A 17,207-nucleotide genomic window follows, 5' to 3' on the forward strand; every position below is an offset into this window, starting at 1 on the left:
ATATTTGGCGGAAAGTGAGGAACGGGGGGAACACGAGGTTCCCTCGGCCTACCCCGCTGTGTGCGGAATACAGTATGAAGCTGATTCATTATTTAAATATTATGCGGCTTTGAGTTTCCACTAAAACGCAATCTAATGAAAAAAATATTTTGCGATGATTCATTTAATACACTAGAATTCTTTTTCTAAATAGAGTAAATATATTATGTAAAACATATAATTCGCAGTAAGTTTTCGGGTATTTTTTTAACAATCTGTAATGTGACCATATTAAATAAAACTTGAATTAATCTCGTAATTCATTGAATTGCTGCAATAACATTACTTAGGCTCAAGTTACTTTCTTACATACATTTGTTTTTTACCTATTTATATAGGTTCATATTTATTTATAACTAATTTTCCTAAAAATAATACTCCAACTAAATTGAAGATGGGGTTAGTGCTGTTATATTTAAGTAACATTAATATTTCTAGCACTATTTACAAATACTTCTATACTTATTCTAATTGTATTAAAATTAATTAAGCCATATAGTAGAAAATGTTAATTAATATTATAATAAACTAGCGGACTCGTGTAGCTTCGCCCGCTTATTTGCACTCTTACGGGTAAATTCTAATAAACCATCAAACACATGCTCAATGAAAAATTTTTAAGAGTCTATATTTCAATTTTTATAAAAATCGGAGCCATGTGTCCAAATTTCACATTTCTACCATTAGGAGTTACTGAGTTACGACCAAGAGTAAATGTGTTCTGTGGTTACGACTGAGTGCGTGCATCTATACCTCAGTCTTTGGACAACACACATCACATCTTTTATACACATCTTTTATATAAATAGATTACTAACGCAATTTTTATTTTATTTCATGAAGGATTTTAATATAAGAACCTTAAACTAACAATTATCGAAAAATGCAATAGTAATTTTTGGCTATTATTTTAAAAAAAATATCATATTAATAACAGGTATGGTATGGTTCTTCTTTTACATTAAATAAGAATTTCATCAGTGACATCTGACCACAGACACTGACTTGACCAACGCCAAGTGATGTGATACGATGTACGTAAATAAGATAATCTATTCGATTTACAAACATCGATGTTTTCAACGATTGTTTTATTTATCATCAAAAGCATTGTTTAAGAATATTATATATTTTTCATTATATTAGGCTTATTATGTGTAATAAATGGTCGGTCGTGGCGCAGTGGAGTATCGCCTGACTGTAAACGCTAGGTTGTGGATTCGATTGATATTTTTGTATTTTCATTGATTATATTTTCATTGTTCTCGCTTTGGTACCAAGTCAAAGCGGGGCATTTATGTCCACTAAACACCACGCAATGTCTCAAAACTCAAATAAATGATTCAAGAAAATGAAAACGGAGTGTCTTAACTCTAGGTTCCCTCTGCCTACCCTGTTAAGCGTGGGATACAGCAGCGTGACAAAAAATGTGTCTCTCCATTAAGCGTAAATTGCTAGCTATGTAAATTATAAGAATGCGGTTGAATTCCTAGATTGACTGAATCGACCATAGTAGTGCGTTTATTGCTTAGCCTCGCTATTGCTCCGACGATTTCATTTGGCGTCATAACGGAAAAATAAAACGAGAGTGTGGATGTCAGATAGAGTAGAGTTTCTGACGAGTAGGGGGCGAGGATCAGGCACAATATATGCAGATTAAAAAAACAAATCTTTGCATAGAACGATAGATATTTTGCTTTCTCTCTTTACTGAATGATAGGATTCTGTACGAAATTATTAATCACTTTCGCCTTGATGGTTTTTGTAAAAACTGCTTTCTTCACCATTGTTGTTAATATATAAAATTAGTAATAGAACACACACAAATCTATAACTTTTAGATTTTTTGTCTGTCTGTTTGTCCTCCCACATAATCTGACGGACGATTCTACGAGAAGTTTTGAATGATTTTTCTTGTTGTGTAGCCATCCTGGCTCCATTATGCTACATTTTATTACGAATATTTGCACACCTGGTGTAGAACCATAGTGCTCCAGCTGAACTATAAAAAATAATTAATAGCGTCCTTAACAAAAGTTTTTGAGCTTGATGAGCATTTTACATTGAAATATAAAAACTGAAGATCTGGAACGTCTGATGAATAACCATAATAGTCCGGATAAACTAAAAGAAATATATAAATGCACCCTTAGCAAAACTAGTTTAGCACAATGAGTATTTTCTATTGACATATTAAAATAGAAGATCTGTAACATTAGATGATTGAATATAATAGGCCAGCTAAGCTTTAATAAATAATGTAATGCCACTTTAGTAAAGGATGTTCGAAGATGGACGGAGTTAGGATAGAAAAAAGGAACACACGGCATAGTTATAGTTTACACTTACAGCTGGCGCTCAGTCATAAATGGAATAGGATCCGAGCATGACGTATCAGAACACGGCTGTCACACCCTGACCGCGATTCACCTTATCTCTTATCACTGTAAAAATACATCGAAGCTCTTCATGAACACAACGATAAAGACAGTTTATACGCGATAAACTCGTTAAGAATTAATTTCGTCAAAATTGTTACACTCATTACTCATAATAAAGTATATGACGAACGATTTATTAATATTTTTTTGAAAATAAACATGTTGCTAGTGTCATTTAATCTGGAATTGTGACTGAAGTGGTTTGTGACTGTTTATTTAAATATTTTGACAAAATGATCGTGTTGCTGTTATTTTGTATTGGCATATCTTTATCAAGTAGCAATCCTTGTTCAAAGGAGCAAAGTCTTAATATCACTAATGGGGCACAGTATGAAAATGGTTCAATAATTTTCGATGGCATGGAATACACCAGTAGTTCTTGGTTCGAAGAAGAGATAGATGGAATATATACACAGTTCGGGTGCCCCTGTACAGGTCACGTGTGCTTGTGGAAGTGTTGCAATACAGGGATGATGTACATTAACAAGACATGTTCACCTGCAAATAGAACAGAAGTTAATCCATTTAATCCACCTGTATTTAACGGCCAAGAAAAATCGAACGTTATTGCTAATCAGCATTTCTTTTACATGTCTGGACTGGTATGTGATAAATATTTAGTGGATTCCAACACACCTGGCGAGGAGATATACATCCAAGAAGTAAGTTGTATTTTTTCACATTACATTTCAATAAAATACGCGGATTGTGAGCTGCCAAATATAATAAGACATCGAAGTGGCGTATCTAGTTATCTTATTTTCATATTTTTCAAATGTTGAAGCAATGCAATTTTATTGTATTCGTGAGAGTACGAATACTACTACAGTTTTTTTTATTTCAAGCAATATATAATTCATTAATAGATATAAAAAGATTTTTATTATTTAATTTGTAGTATTGATTTGAAAGAATTTATATTAGTTAACTAGCGGCACGCCCGCGGCTTCGCCTGCTTGAACTACATGATTATTCGTTTAATAAACAGACTTGACTGACAGTCAAATGTGTTGATGTCAATGAATAATTTAATTTACTCGTTCAGAAACAGCCTTAAATGTTAAATTATTGATTTGGGTAAGGATTTATAATATTCTTTGTAAACAACACATACCCAAATCGAATCGAATAATCCAATATCGAATTGAAAATATTTAATTGGGAATCTCCTCCTTGTTTTGAAAGCCGGTGAAAAATATAGATTTATCACAAACAAATACAGATTTATTATAAGTATAGATACGGATTGCTATATATTGGCAGGCAAACTCATGACTTGAGTTCATGCCAATGCCGATAGTTTTTTTTTAATGAACTGATTTTGATGAAACAAACTTTAGATGTTGAGTTAAAACAAAGCAGTTGGTTTTAAGTGAATCGGTTCAGTACTTTCGGAGATAAACGTGATCATACACACAGACAGACAGACATGCAATGGCAAAAATGTACAGACAAAATATTTTTACAGTATTATTATATATAGAGATAATTCTTCAAAACCACATTTTTATCTCGCCTTGTAAAGAACGATTCCTAATACAAACAACTTAAACGGAATACGTAAATATTTAGAAAACTATAGTAAACTTCAACATAAGCAAGAGTAGTGCTAAAAATTATAAAATATTTTTTACTAAGAATTACTGAAAATATATATTATATCTATTAATAATTTTAAGCTTTGAAATAAATAAATATTTTATTCTCTAAATACTTAGTATAAAATAAATTCGTTTGCCATACACTAAGTCTTTGAAACTAAATATGCATTAAACCCCGACTGCATAAAACTTTTTTAGTATAAAATAAACAAGCCCAATAATTTCTTAGGATTGTACTACCTTTAAGGCTTGATTTTTTCACTTTACCCGATCTTGAGATCTTGGTCGGACAACAAAGGATCACAGCAGTGTTTTGTTTTTCACTTTTAAAATACTTCTGTATCTCAAAAAGTTGACTGAAAGCTTAACACCATCCATTCTTTGCTAAATGGCTACGGTATATATGCTATACATATACAGGTTGTCCCAGGAGTCAACGATAAAACGAAACTAGGTGATAGACCAAGTCATGACAGTTACGAGAAAAATATTAAAAAAAATCTTTGTCATGTATTTTTCATATTATATTGATTTTAAAAAATGATATATATGATTGATAGTATATGTGATATGTATATAAATTTCCAAGTTTTACGAACCTGTATAAGTCACTAAATGAAGTTACCTAAGAGTTGTTAACACTCTACGGGCCATTACAAACACAGCCTGTTAAACATTCATCATGTTTGTTTAACACTGACTCAGAGAGATAAATTATCTGTAACAAGCAGTTATGTGAATGTTGTGATACTTATTTTAGTTAATTAGTAGAGTGGAGAAATAGGAGACTAATTGAGGATTATGGACCAGATATGACAATGGTCACTACTACGAGTATTATTTTCGTTAGTTCAAAATTGGGCGTTACAAATGCAATTGTAGATTAGATAACTAATGTAATAACTTATAATAATATATATCTCCGTATAAATTTTCCACCCACTGCTTAAAAGTAAAAACTTGATGACGTAATATATTTTTAAGTTATATTCCTACAAACTTAAAAGTATTGCTATATTTCAACAATTCTTAGATTTTTAAGTAACTTTACAATTTGACTCACAACGTTCAAAGAAAAACAATGACGTTCTTGTGATAACAAAAAACTTGACGTCATATTGGTCCATTTTAATTTTATGTTATTAGTAATATATTATTTTGTAAAAAATACACTCTTATACATAACTTTAATTTCGTAGCTTGTTTCATAGCTTTTAATTTTTAAGAACTACTTTGTGATATCTTCACGGATCTCCCACATATGCCAAGAAATATATAGGTTATAACATTTCGTTCTTCACTTCTCGTCCAGTATACGTAGATACGCTACGTCAAAAACCAACACCGAACCTTGTCTTTGTCTCATCAGATCACCATGTTTCACATACTTATCAGTATGTTTCTTGTGCCCACTTCACAAAATACAGGATATGTCCTGGATGAATGATGATGAATACTTATATCAGGACTGTAGGTCACGAAGTACAACTTATAAAAGTTGACAAGCTGTATGTTATTTTGTATGAAATATAAGTATGTAATTATTTTTTGTATGTTACACCTGCTAAAAACACTGATGACATTTTTTTCTTTATTTGTATTGTAGTTGAAAATGAAATTTTCAAAAATTTCATTATTGTAGGCCCATGGGAAGTACTGCATACAAAATGATTAGATGCTGTTACTAAAACTACTAAAATTTTTTCAGAATGGGACTCTGTTTGAATTAGCACAAAACCGTCCTCAATGGCATACACCTGGAAGGTACTGCGTAGATATGATGTTAGACGACAGTTCAACGACTTCGAGATTAGTTGCAGGCGTTTGCTACCCTGATACCGTCACTACGGATGACAGTGCGGGGCTCTACATCGCTTATGGTGTTGGTAAGTTCATAATATTTTGAAAAAAGTTAAATTTCACCAGATCGTGTAAGGGATTGTCCAGTTGTTCAGAAGGGTATTATTATCATACATAGTGCCACCTCAGATTTTGTCACCTTAGAGTCTAAGATATCTACTTAATGTTTATTAAATATGCGTAGAGTAAATAAAAAAAATAAAAAATATATATTGTCTGTTAGTTCATTTATTACTATCAGAATAGTCAGAATTGTGTCTGCAACAATCTCAGATGTTATATTTTATAATACAAATTTTAGCGTCAATGATTATACTTCTACGAGTAGGTACGTCCTCGTAGTATATCAGCTAATGACGACGCATGAATGACATCATTGTGGTCAAATCGCTAGCACAAAAATAAATATATCAAAAACATATGAAATAAATATAATATTTTTTATATACCATATTGCAAGAAACCCATTTTCTTCAGAACGTCTAAATCTTTTTATTTATTCCTTATTTTTATTACAACTGAATGGTTCAGAAAGGGCTGTTATGTTAAACATCGATAAATCGAATTGGTGTATTCGGAATTTCTGACAAACTATAATTAAATAATAGGCACCACAATTCATTAACATTGAATTAAAATGCGTAGCGTGGTTTAATCCTTATCAAATAGTATATGAATCCACCTTTGATTGCACGCTATGCATCTCAATTCGTTGTTTATGCGCAGCTATCCATGTGTTTTTAAGACTTCTTGTTTTTATACTCTTTTAAAGATATATGTATATACGCCAGCTGTGGCGCAGGTGTTACTGTAAACGCCGCAGGTTGTGTTGTGTCGAGGCAAAGCGCGGCGTTGATGTGCGTGGAGTGACGCTAAAAGATAAACAAGATACAATGCTTACAACTCCATACGTTACTTTGTAGTAGTAGTAGAATATCCATATGTATTTGTTTGTGTATAGTTTAGTATAGTATAAATTGCTAGAACAGATGTAAATAGTCATACTCATACAATTAGGTACATACCTTTTAATTTTTAAATAAAGAGATAAAACATATATCCACACGCAGAACGGAAACTCGCTGTCTGCATTTTGTCGTAATCTAATCAATGACTTTCAGCTCAGCGGTTAATGTCAATGCTAAATCCATAAAATCCGCGAAAATGTAAATCTAAATTATTTAAGTACTTCCCTTAAATATGAAACTGCCTTGAAATCTGTTTGGTCGTTAACTTACCTAAAAAAACAATTACCTAATCTTGTTGAAATTTTTAAAAGGTGTAAAGTTTTAATTTTGAACATTTGAACATTTGAACTAAATTAGATGTTCCAAGCACTAAGGTGCAGCCCAAAATCTTATTAAAAATAAAATAAAATACTTTCACGCTATACTCCGCATATAATAAATAGGCTGGACAGAAAGAAACTAGGATCAAGATTTTAAAATGTTATTATTTAGGTGGTGTACATTAGAAACCTCAAAAACAGCAATATTTCTCTACTATATGGACGGTATTATACACATAAACCTTCCTCTTGAATCACTCTATCTATTAAAAAAACTGCATTAAAATCCGTTGTGTAATTTTAAAGCAAATAAGCAGGAACGCGATTATTTGTTTTATACTATGTAAAGATTAAAATCAGCTTCACGCACGCAAGCTTGTATGCAGCACGCAGCAGGGTAGACAGAGGGAACCTAATGTTAAGACATTCCGTTCCCCGTTTTCCGCCGAATTCTGTTGAGTGTCTTGAAAACAAATAAATATCATAAATAGTTCGTAGGAGTATTGTCAAGGTATCGAGCCAAAGTTTCTATAATCAGTATGAAGGACGAAGTTTCCATGATCTCATTCACTTACCATCTTATTAAAGGAGGTCACCTATCTAATTAATATAATTTATTCGTTTCAGGTCTTATGCTATCGGTTCCTTTCCTCCTAGCGACTTTTCTGGTCTATGCTTTTATTCCGGAGTTGAGAAATTTACATGGAAAGTGTCTTATGGCATACTGTGGAGGTCTGATAGTGGCATATCCTTTTCTTGCTTATTTAAAATTTCATACTGGTCAAATTGGCGTGGCGATGACTGGATGCTACGTAATTGGTAAGGAATTAAATTTTCATTTTCATTAAAACTAAAATGGACCTTATTACTAAGATTTTTCGTCTATCCATCTGTCACTAAGCCGTATCTCATGAACCGTGATAGTTAGACAGTTGAATAAATTTATTTCATTGACCGAACAAAAAGATTTTAATTGAATTTAGGATTTTACAAATGTATTTGTAATGGCAGTTTAAGGATAATTGAGTACTCCGAGTGGTACATTAAAAAAAATTATGTAGTACATATTCGTATTTCATTATAATTAGAATACCTGTATATTTTATTTGTGAAATATTTTTTACACGCAGTAAACATTGTATCTTGTATCCATTTTATGACCGATAAAGTATGTGGACACATTAACCGAAATTACTTCGTCTTCATATCAAGTAGTTACGTGGGTTGTTATCATAATATCGTAAAATACACATACTAAATATTTTAGGCCTAACATAATAGAATGCGTTCATTGGCGTAGGAATAGGCGTGCCTACCCCAGAATAGTCTAGTGCCCACCCCAAACATTTTGCTAATAAAAAAACACGACAATTTAAAAAAAAAACAACATTTTCAAGAACATCGGTTCAAAGACCCAGGCTCGAGAAAATATCTCTAGGTACGTCGATGAAAATGCCAATTCGTATAAGATTTTTTTTTAGGTAAGGAAATAACACAAATCTATTATTAAAAGTAACAGCAGTTGTTATAATAAATACTAAAACGCGGTCACGAAGATTAAAGAGGACGATGATTGACATTCATCATGAAAAATATTGATGCAGTTTTAAGTATTTGATCATCTTCTATTCTGTTTATTATAAACATATCGAAGATTGCCTACATGCATAAAATTATATTTTCCATTAATAATTTATTTTTTAATTAATAATTAAATATTGCTAAATCTTGTATATACTTTTTATCTCTTTATATTCACACAATTTATAAGTTACATAGTACAAACTAACAAAATTTGCTTATTTTTACCTATATTTTGTTTTAGCATTCTTCATATACTATGCATTTCAAAGCAGCTTCTTCTGGCTGAATGTTATGTGTTTTGACATCTGGAGGACTTTCAGGTAAGCATTTCTATTACATTAAACATATATTTGGCTTAAATATTTTACTATATAATATAATTTGGTTTTTATATAGATAAACATAATGGGATCCCACACCAGTTGATATGTACTTCCTTCATAAAAAACTAACCTTTATTTAAGGAAAACAATAAATATAGGTAACGACTACTTAACCGTAACTATTAATTTATCATAGGTTAAAGTAAACGGCTTTTCAAGACGAAGTATCTCGTGCGCAATGCTTAAATAAGGTAAGTGACGGTAACTTCGTGATAGTACGTGGTTTCGTGAGTTTTGCTTCTGGCAAAAATAATAAGCAATTTAAGTATTATTCACGGAAACTATATATTGGTATATAATCTTTATACTTTCAACTGTCTAAAAACTAAGTAACAATATTTTAATGATAAAATTGAGCGTATAGCGACATTTTAAACGCAGAGTTGGCTACGAACTGCAGTGTAACGTGTCTGCGATGCTTACCAACGTAAGACTAGCGTAAGAATTTCTTAAGGTTGTAGAAAGACAAAGGTAAGTTATTCGAATAAAACATTGAATACATGCTTTTTTGTATTCTATAAAAAAACATTTTATTGAAAAAAAAAATTGATGGAAGCATAAAATTCTTTTAAAATTGCAATAAATCGATTCACGAAATAGCAGACATTTTATTTATCAAGTGTCCGCTATTTCGTGTTACTACCGAATTAGGGAAATCTTAGATACTTTTTAATAAATTTATATTTATGTTATAACTAAGCTAATTTAAATTTAAAGCTTAAAATCAGTTACTGTATTTATTAAAGTTTCTCGTCATCGAAATTCGGTATATGTTTTGTCCACTTAAATTTCTATATTACTATTTTAAAGGTAACCTGAATTGGTAATTTTAAGCTAAATTCGTATAGGTACTGCCAATGCAACTTTGTTTTTTAATCAACCTTTATAATTTATTTTTGTGTATTTTATCGAATATACGTGGTAGTTAATGATTACTTTACATAATGTAAAAAATACTGAATAAACAGAACTGCGGAAGTTACTAAAATCAGTAACACGAAATAAGATCCCCTACATTTCATTATTTTCTCTAACTTCGTGACAAATAAATCTACGTAAAATCAACACATTGACTTCTTTGTCTTTGTTAATAGTGTTTATCTTAGTCTTGTTATAAGTCTAAATAAAGATCTTTTTATTTTTTCAAGAATATAATATATACCTACTAAACACAAAACGCCGTACAAACTGGTTGCGAAAATATATAGTTCTATAAACTGGCATACCTAGCTTCAAAAAATTTAACTTGAATTTTGAGTTTTTTTATATTTTTTTTATAAAAAAAATATATAAAAGTTCAAATATGTAGTTTTTTTTTAAACTGAGCTTTTATAATTTGTAAATTATAAAAGTTGAGGCTACTCGTGGCGCAGGAGTACAAAGTGTGACTGTAAAACCGACTGGTTGTGGGTTCGATCCCCACTCCAGGAGATGAAAATAGGAATAGTATAGAAAATAGAAAATATTCATTTAAATTTATATTTCAGGCAAAGCGCGGCGTTGAGTTGTACCACTTAACATGCTATGACTCCGGAATTCCGCAGAAACTGGGGAACGGAGTGTTTTAAAAACACTAGGTTCCTACCTATCTACCTACCTACCTACCTAGGCCTATCCTGCTGTGTGCGGGATACAGCGTGAAGATGATTTAATTTGATTTGATTTTTTTTATAAAAGTTTTAATGTCGTTAAGCTGATCTACCTATTTTTTTTTATTTACAAATTCTTTACAATAAAAACCAATAAAGGTGTTTATTTTTTTTATTATAAAACCTCACTCGCGAGGTAAAAACTTGTGACCCGAAATAGGGGCCACAAACTCACGAAGTTAGAAACAGAGCTAAATTTTATCACGAAGTAGGGTTCAAATTAGAGGTCCACAAATAAATTAATATAAAAATTAAGGTTAAGTTAAACCGCATAATTCACACATTAAATTACTGCCAAAAGACCCACTTTGATCACACTAAAATTTGCAAATTCATATAACCTTTATTAATGTATTTACAATAGTTTAAAGTTATGAGAGCCTTAAACTGCCGAACTCCCGTACATTTACCTTAATAATATTTAGATTTATTCTTAAATGTTAACTTAATTTATTTTTATCGTGTTACTGTACATTCGCATGACGTTGTTATTATAGTACATGTTAGGGTTATCTAAAACAGTAGTCGTACAAGGTAATACTTTTAATTTAATTTTTCAAATTATGCATACACTAGCGGCCCGCCTGCAGCTTCGCCCGCGTGAACTACGTTATTATTAATTTCTTTCTCCTTGTGTACTTACGTCCTATAAATGAAGTTCATGCAAAATTTGAGACTCCTAGCATTTAGTAACGAATGACAAAGACAAATGTTAATGACATTTGTCTTTGTCATTCGTACGTCGAAACGAAGTTTCATACAAACTTTCAACCCCAAAAACAACCCCTTAGAAGTCGAATATTGCAAATTCCCGTCTTAGCGAGCACCTACGTCCTATAAGTAACTCCTATGCAAAATTTCAGATTCCTAGTATATGTAGTTTCTGAGATTTCGTGATGAGTGAGTGACCTTTCGATTTTATATATATAGAAATAAGGAATCACTTTTATGATATCACGTAGATATCTCGAATATATTTTTGTTTATGATACCGTTCGTAGAGTCTATACTAGTTCGTAGCATTCTCGTGTTAGTAAGTGGTTCTAATGCAATAATAGCTTAAATGTTTTATTTATATAATTCTTTATGTCTATTACAACTCCAGGATTGGAAGACTTGCTTCTAAACAAAGGTATCATTAAATTATTGAAAAAAATATTTATATTATATTAAAATGCATAAACTTAAGTTTATATATATCTGAAAAATCTAAATAAAATATAAAATGTTAAAAATTTCAGTGGATATAGGAGTAGTTCAAACAAACGTCGGGAACATCGTCGTTTTGCGCTCTACGGCGCGTACGCGTGGGGCGTCCCGCTACTGCTGACTGCTTGTACTGTGGGAATGCAATTTGGTGGCGTTCCTGGAAATGTTGTGATACCTGGCTTCGGAAGTAGGCGATGCTGGTTTGTAAGTATGTATCTTTTGTACCTACTCTGTTTTTATATAATTTACTGTACCTAAGTTTTAAATACAATAAGTTTAATAAGAGCAAGTAAGTGTAAGCTCATAATAATATAGGTAGGTACTAGCTAGCTATATGGCTTTATGAATGGAAATTTTTGTGTATATATATGGAAATTATGTTAAATACAATTATTATATTTGCTCTTATCTGTTTTGAAAATTACGCATTTGTGCAACATTGTATCATTATTCATTAATGCAACACGGTCATAATTATTAATATATCAAAAGTAAATTATATTATTTTTTTAGATTGGCTCAGTGAACTTGTATACTTTTTTACACCAGTTTTTGTGTTGGTAGTATGCAATTCGGTGTTTTTTTCGATAACAGCACATCGTATACGCTCCATAAAACAAGAAACTGCCATATTAAAAGGAGCTGAATCTTCACGAAGTGATAAATTAAAAAAAGATAAGCAGAGGTAAAAAAATATTTATAATTATTAATGAATCATAAAAAATACTTTTAATGATGAATTAAAGGTATCACACATCAATTAACAAAGCAAAATCATTTATCAAAGCAGTTAACATCAACGAACAGCTTTAAATTTTTATTGGAGCTTTTGTAGATAAACATTTGATATTATTATTTTATAAAATAAAACCATGTTTTACTTATTTTTGAATACTCCAAGAGCCTTACTCAGGGCCGGTTTTACACTACCCTGGGCGAAATTTTTTCGGCGCCCCCTAACTACATTTCAATAATATACAAAACAGGGAATGAGTACAACGAAATAACCATGTATATAAAAAAAATGACAAAAACTAATAAAATTTCACTTCTAGCCTTTCTATCTGCGAACTCTTTTATTAGGCATTCAAAGTCTATGTTTTTTGCAATTTTATTTTCAAAGTTGATAAATATTTCAATGACGATGACTTTGTTTTTTTTTTAGATATCAAAGACGACGATGACTTTGTTTTTTTTTTAGATATCAAAGACGACGGTGACTTTGTTTTTTTTTAAATCTTAGACCATTTTAAGACATTTTTGCGCAAAGCGCCCTAAACGGGCGTCTACGGCGCCCTTTTTATCCGGCGCCCCTGGGCGGTTGCTCAGGCTCGCCCTACCCTAACGCCGCTAGTGGCCTTACTAATATACAAACCTACTTGGAAAATATATAATATCAACGAAGAAGCAAGTATTGTCTGTGGTCATTACAGTCAAAATAGGAAGTGATCACCGATTTGTACGAGGTACATTGAATGTAAGCATCAAGTCCGAAAGATATCGACTGACAAAGTCTACGATCCGACCAATGCCTGTACAAATCAAAGACCCCAAGAGCTTTCAGCTCGAACTCCGAAACCACTTAAACACTGTGGATACTGTCATCCACTGTCATCAACCTCTTCATACATGGCCCTCATGCTTTGAGGTCAAGACCAGTATCAAAGATACTGGAGGAAGGTCACGTAAGAAGTTACATCCGAAGGCCAATCACGGTCTCCCCCTACCGCTCACTTTTTCATAATAAATCTTTTTTGCCATTCTTTCATTACTCATTCGTTCAACTGACCTAAACTAGCTAAGTACGTTCTTCTTTATGCTCACCATCGACATCCTCGCTAGTACTTGCTATTCCGTGTATCTCTTCATTGCGGATTCGATCAGATATCTGGCTCTGCTATCCTACAAAGAGATCGCATCTCCACAGCATTTATATTTATAATACCCACGTTTCGCTGCTTTATAACAGCGACGGCGTGAGAAGATTTTTTGAAACAAAATAATTAATAAAATTATCGTTGTAAAACAAAACGCCATTTGCTAAGAACGAAGCACGAAGACATAAACTTATCAAAGGGACACCTTGATTGATAAGTATTCATGATAATTTTATATTAATAACTTATTTACATTTTGTTTCAGATATGGACTTTACCTAAAGTTGTTCGTTGTAATGGGAGTAAACTGGACAATAGAAGTAATAAGCTTCGCAGTCGGCGGCTCCAACTGGTACTGGATTGTAGTTGACCTTTCCAATATTGCGCTTGGGGTTTACATCTTCTTCATTTTCGTATGGAAAAATAAAGTTCGCAATTTGATCAGAAAAAGGTGTGTTACTTATTATTTAAAAATAAATAATTATTATAAACTTTTGTGGTGCAATAGTTGATTGGTCTCCACTTCTGATGAAGAAACATACATAAAAAGTCACATTTTATTTTTAAGCTTATAATGGGGATTGCTTATTTTTTTAATAAAAATATGGTTTATAAAATGCTTTTAAATATTTCCCTTTCGAGTGACGACACTGACTGCTGACATAATATATTCCCAGTTATAATATTTTGTAATCAATATATACATAATTATTTTGTATTTAGAAGTATTTGTCATTAATGTATAAAACATTTATAAGTATATTTTATTATATGCACAGATGGCGGGCGCTGCGCGGTCTCCGGACGCAGGAAACGAACTTTGCAGGACGATCGAGTTCCGCACCTACTGAAGATACGCGCATGTCGGCTGACGAATCCGCAATGCGCTTGAAAGATATCCACTAGGATTAAGGCAATAGAATAGGTCATTATAGTATTCGAACTAAGTTTTTATTTATTTTTATTATCTTTGTGCATTTCTCTTTTTAATCAGCTTCACGCTGTATCCTGCACACAGCAGGGTAGGTAGAGTTAACCTAGTGTTAAGACACTCCGTTCCCTACTTTCCGCCGAATTCTGCAGGCATTGTTAGTGACGACGCACGCAGCATACACCTATCAAAGGGACACCGCCGCACACGCATCATTCTGAAATCGAGGCGTAGGTATTGGCGGCAAAGTTCAAAGTTGTTTAACCTTTAGTAGTATTTTTGTAGAAGTGTTTACGTTATTGGTATCAATGCGTAACTGCATCTCACGAAATGCAGGTATGGATAAATATCATGAAATGAAAAAAACCTACATCTAAACTGTTGAGGTATCTTGATATTTTTTTCTAGGTATGGGTTTGAAATAATTTTACCCTATATGCTGTTCCTATAAAAGGAGTCCTGACGCTTCCAGTCTGTTTACCTATGTACTCATTTAAAAAATAAAAATACTACACATAAAAATCATTTCAAATATTCATATTTCGCCAGTATAGTTAGTTAGACAGAGGGTACCACAAACCTAACCTAGTCAGTTTTATTTTTTTCAAACCTACTTAATATCTACTGTCTATGGATTTCTCATATTTACCATTGTTTTTTTTGCAGGTTACAGATATAGCAAAATCAGAATGAATACCAATGAAGTTAAAATAGAAAATGTCGATTGCTAGTCAACTTACACACATTTATTATGTAGATTAAGAAGATATTATATTTAGTCGTTAAGAAAAATAAATGTTCTATGAACACTATTTTACAGTACCTACAAGTATGCATGAATGTCACAACTTAATCTGTTTTATAAAACACATTATATATTTGTTTCTAACTTAATAAAAAAAGTTCAAAGCTAAAGAAATATGTACATTAAAACTAAAACAATATTTGTATAGAACAGTAGGGCTAATATTGTTTATTGATAATTTACGTTAAATTAGCTTTAAAGTTGGCATTATATTTAAAATCGTAGATATTATCAAAAGGTAAAAAATAATGACACTGAAAAAAAATCAAATCTGTGCAGCCATCTACAGCTAACTTCAGAAGGTTAATCGTAAGCCATACTGTAGATTTAATAAATATTTTTAATATTTTTTTAATAAATTATTTGATAATTAATACGTACGTTAAATAAAAACAATCTTCCGTTTCCGGAGGATATTCACAAAATTATTTTCTCACAAAACTCAGTCTATATTAATAAGTGTAAGTATATAAAAAATTGTAACGTACATATTAAATATTAGATATTTTTTAATTTTATGTAAATTTTGCGGTTATAAAGTATTCTCGCATACATAGCAGGGTAGGCAGGGTAGGAACCTGGACACTTCCGTTCCCCACTTTCCGCCGAATCGTCGAGGCCGAGTCCAGGTCGATTGTTGAGTAGCTAAAGTTGCGTTGAGTCTTTATCAGAGCGAGGAACAAACACGAATTAAATATTCCATTCCCCGACTAGGAATCAAACCCACAACCGTAGCAGTAACCCTTGCGCCACGATGGCCACGAGTGCCACGGCGGGCCAAATTATTTATAATTTGTTTTACTAAATATGAAATATGGCTAATCTAATTGCCATTAAAAGTATATTTTGCACAATAAGTACATCCCACGATCTAGTATCGATCAATACTCTAGTACCCAGTTTATAGCATTTATTTTAATAATTAATAAACAGTTACAATACTTGTGTTTTACTCGTTTTTGGGGCACGATTCTTCTGGGCAACCCTGGTGTAATCCAGTCTACTATCATGTATGTATCATTCAAAAAAAGTTTCATAAAACAGACATCTGCAGATTTGTATCAGAGATTTATTAATGACAGCACCTAACCTACCTACCTTCTGAACTAACAAATATACATATTATCTAGTAAAGATAATTATGTAACTAATTATAATGAATGGGGAACTACTAAAACTTGTTAAGTAGTTTTAACATTTTAAAGTGTTATTCCACACTTAGGAAAAAAATACTTATTAAGAATTAAGAATAACATATAAAAATCTGAATGTAGCGGTACTCGAACCTACGCTTCCTGGAAACCAATCTATCAAATGAAAAGCTACGTCTAAATTGTTATACGCTTGTTACAACTTATTTATGTTGTTAGCATCTCTGTAGGTCTCGATTTTTACAAACTTCCGCTACTCAAAGACAATTGCTAGGATAATTGCTGACAAGAGAGAATGCTATTTATTAAATACTAGCGGACGCGCGCAGCTTCGCTTGCGTATTTAAGGGTGAATTCCAATAACCCATGAAACTTGTGTTCAATGAAAT

At 31.9% G+C, this 17,207-nt stretch overlaps 1 protein-coding gene across 1 annotated transcript; it reads left to right on the forward strand.

Moving 5' to 3' along the window:
- The first annotated feature begins 2,387 nt into the window (after positions 1-2,387).
- LOC146534041 (G-protein coupled receptor Mth2-like) lies at positions 2,388-16,608 on the forward strand. Its single transcript, XM_085195082.1, has 9 exons — positions 2,388-3,142; positions 5,790-5,967; positions 7,857-8,048; positions 9,055-9,133; positions 12,087-12,262; positions 12,568-12,739; positions 14,197-14,382; positions 14,711-14,856; positions 15,529-16,608. Exons 1-8 carry the CDS (start codon positions 2,714-2,716, stop codon positions 14,835-14,837), a joined length of 1,539 nt encoding a protein of 512 aa, XP_085051208.1. The 5' UTR covers positions 2,388-2,713; the 3' UTR covers positions 14,838-14,856; positions 15,529-16,608.
- The last annotated feature ends 599 nt before the right edge of the window (positions 16,609-17,207 follow it).

Source organism: Heliconius melpomene, chromosome 12, assembly GCF_056956725.1.
Source record: "Heliconius melpomene rosina isolate 202511_hmr_F chromosome 12, ASM5695672v1, whole genome shotgun sequence".
In the NCBI taxonomy this organism is placed as follows: Eukaryota; Metazoa; Arthropoda; class Insecta; order Lepidoptera; family Nymphalidae; genus Heliconius; species Heliconius melpomene.

Coding starts and splice junctions, on each gene's coding strand:
- LOC146534041 (XM_085195082.1), top strand. CDS start 2,714: ATGATCGTGTTGCTGTTATTTTGTATTGGCATATCTTTATCAAGTAGC. Junction 3,143..5,789: donor AGGAGATATACATCCAAGAA/GTAAGTTGTATT, acceptor AAATTTTTTCAG/AATGGGACTCTGTTTGAATT. Junction 14,383..14,710: donor CGCAATTTGATCAGAAAAAG/GTGTGTTACTTA, acceptor TTATATGCACAG/ATGGCGGGCGCTGCGCGGTC.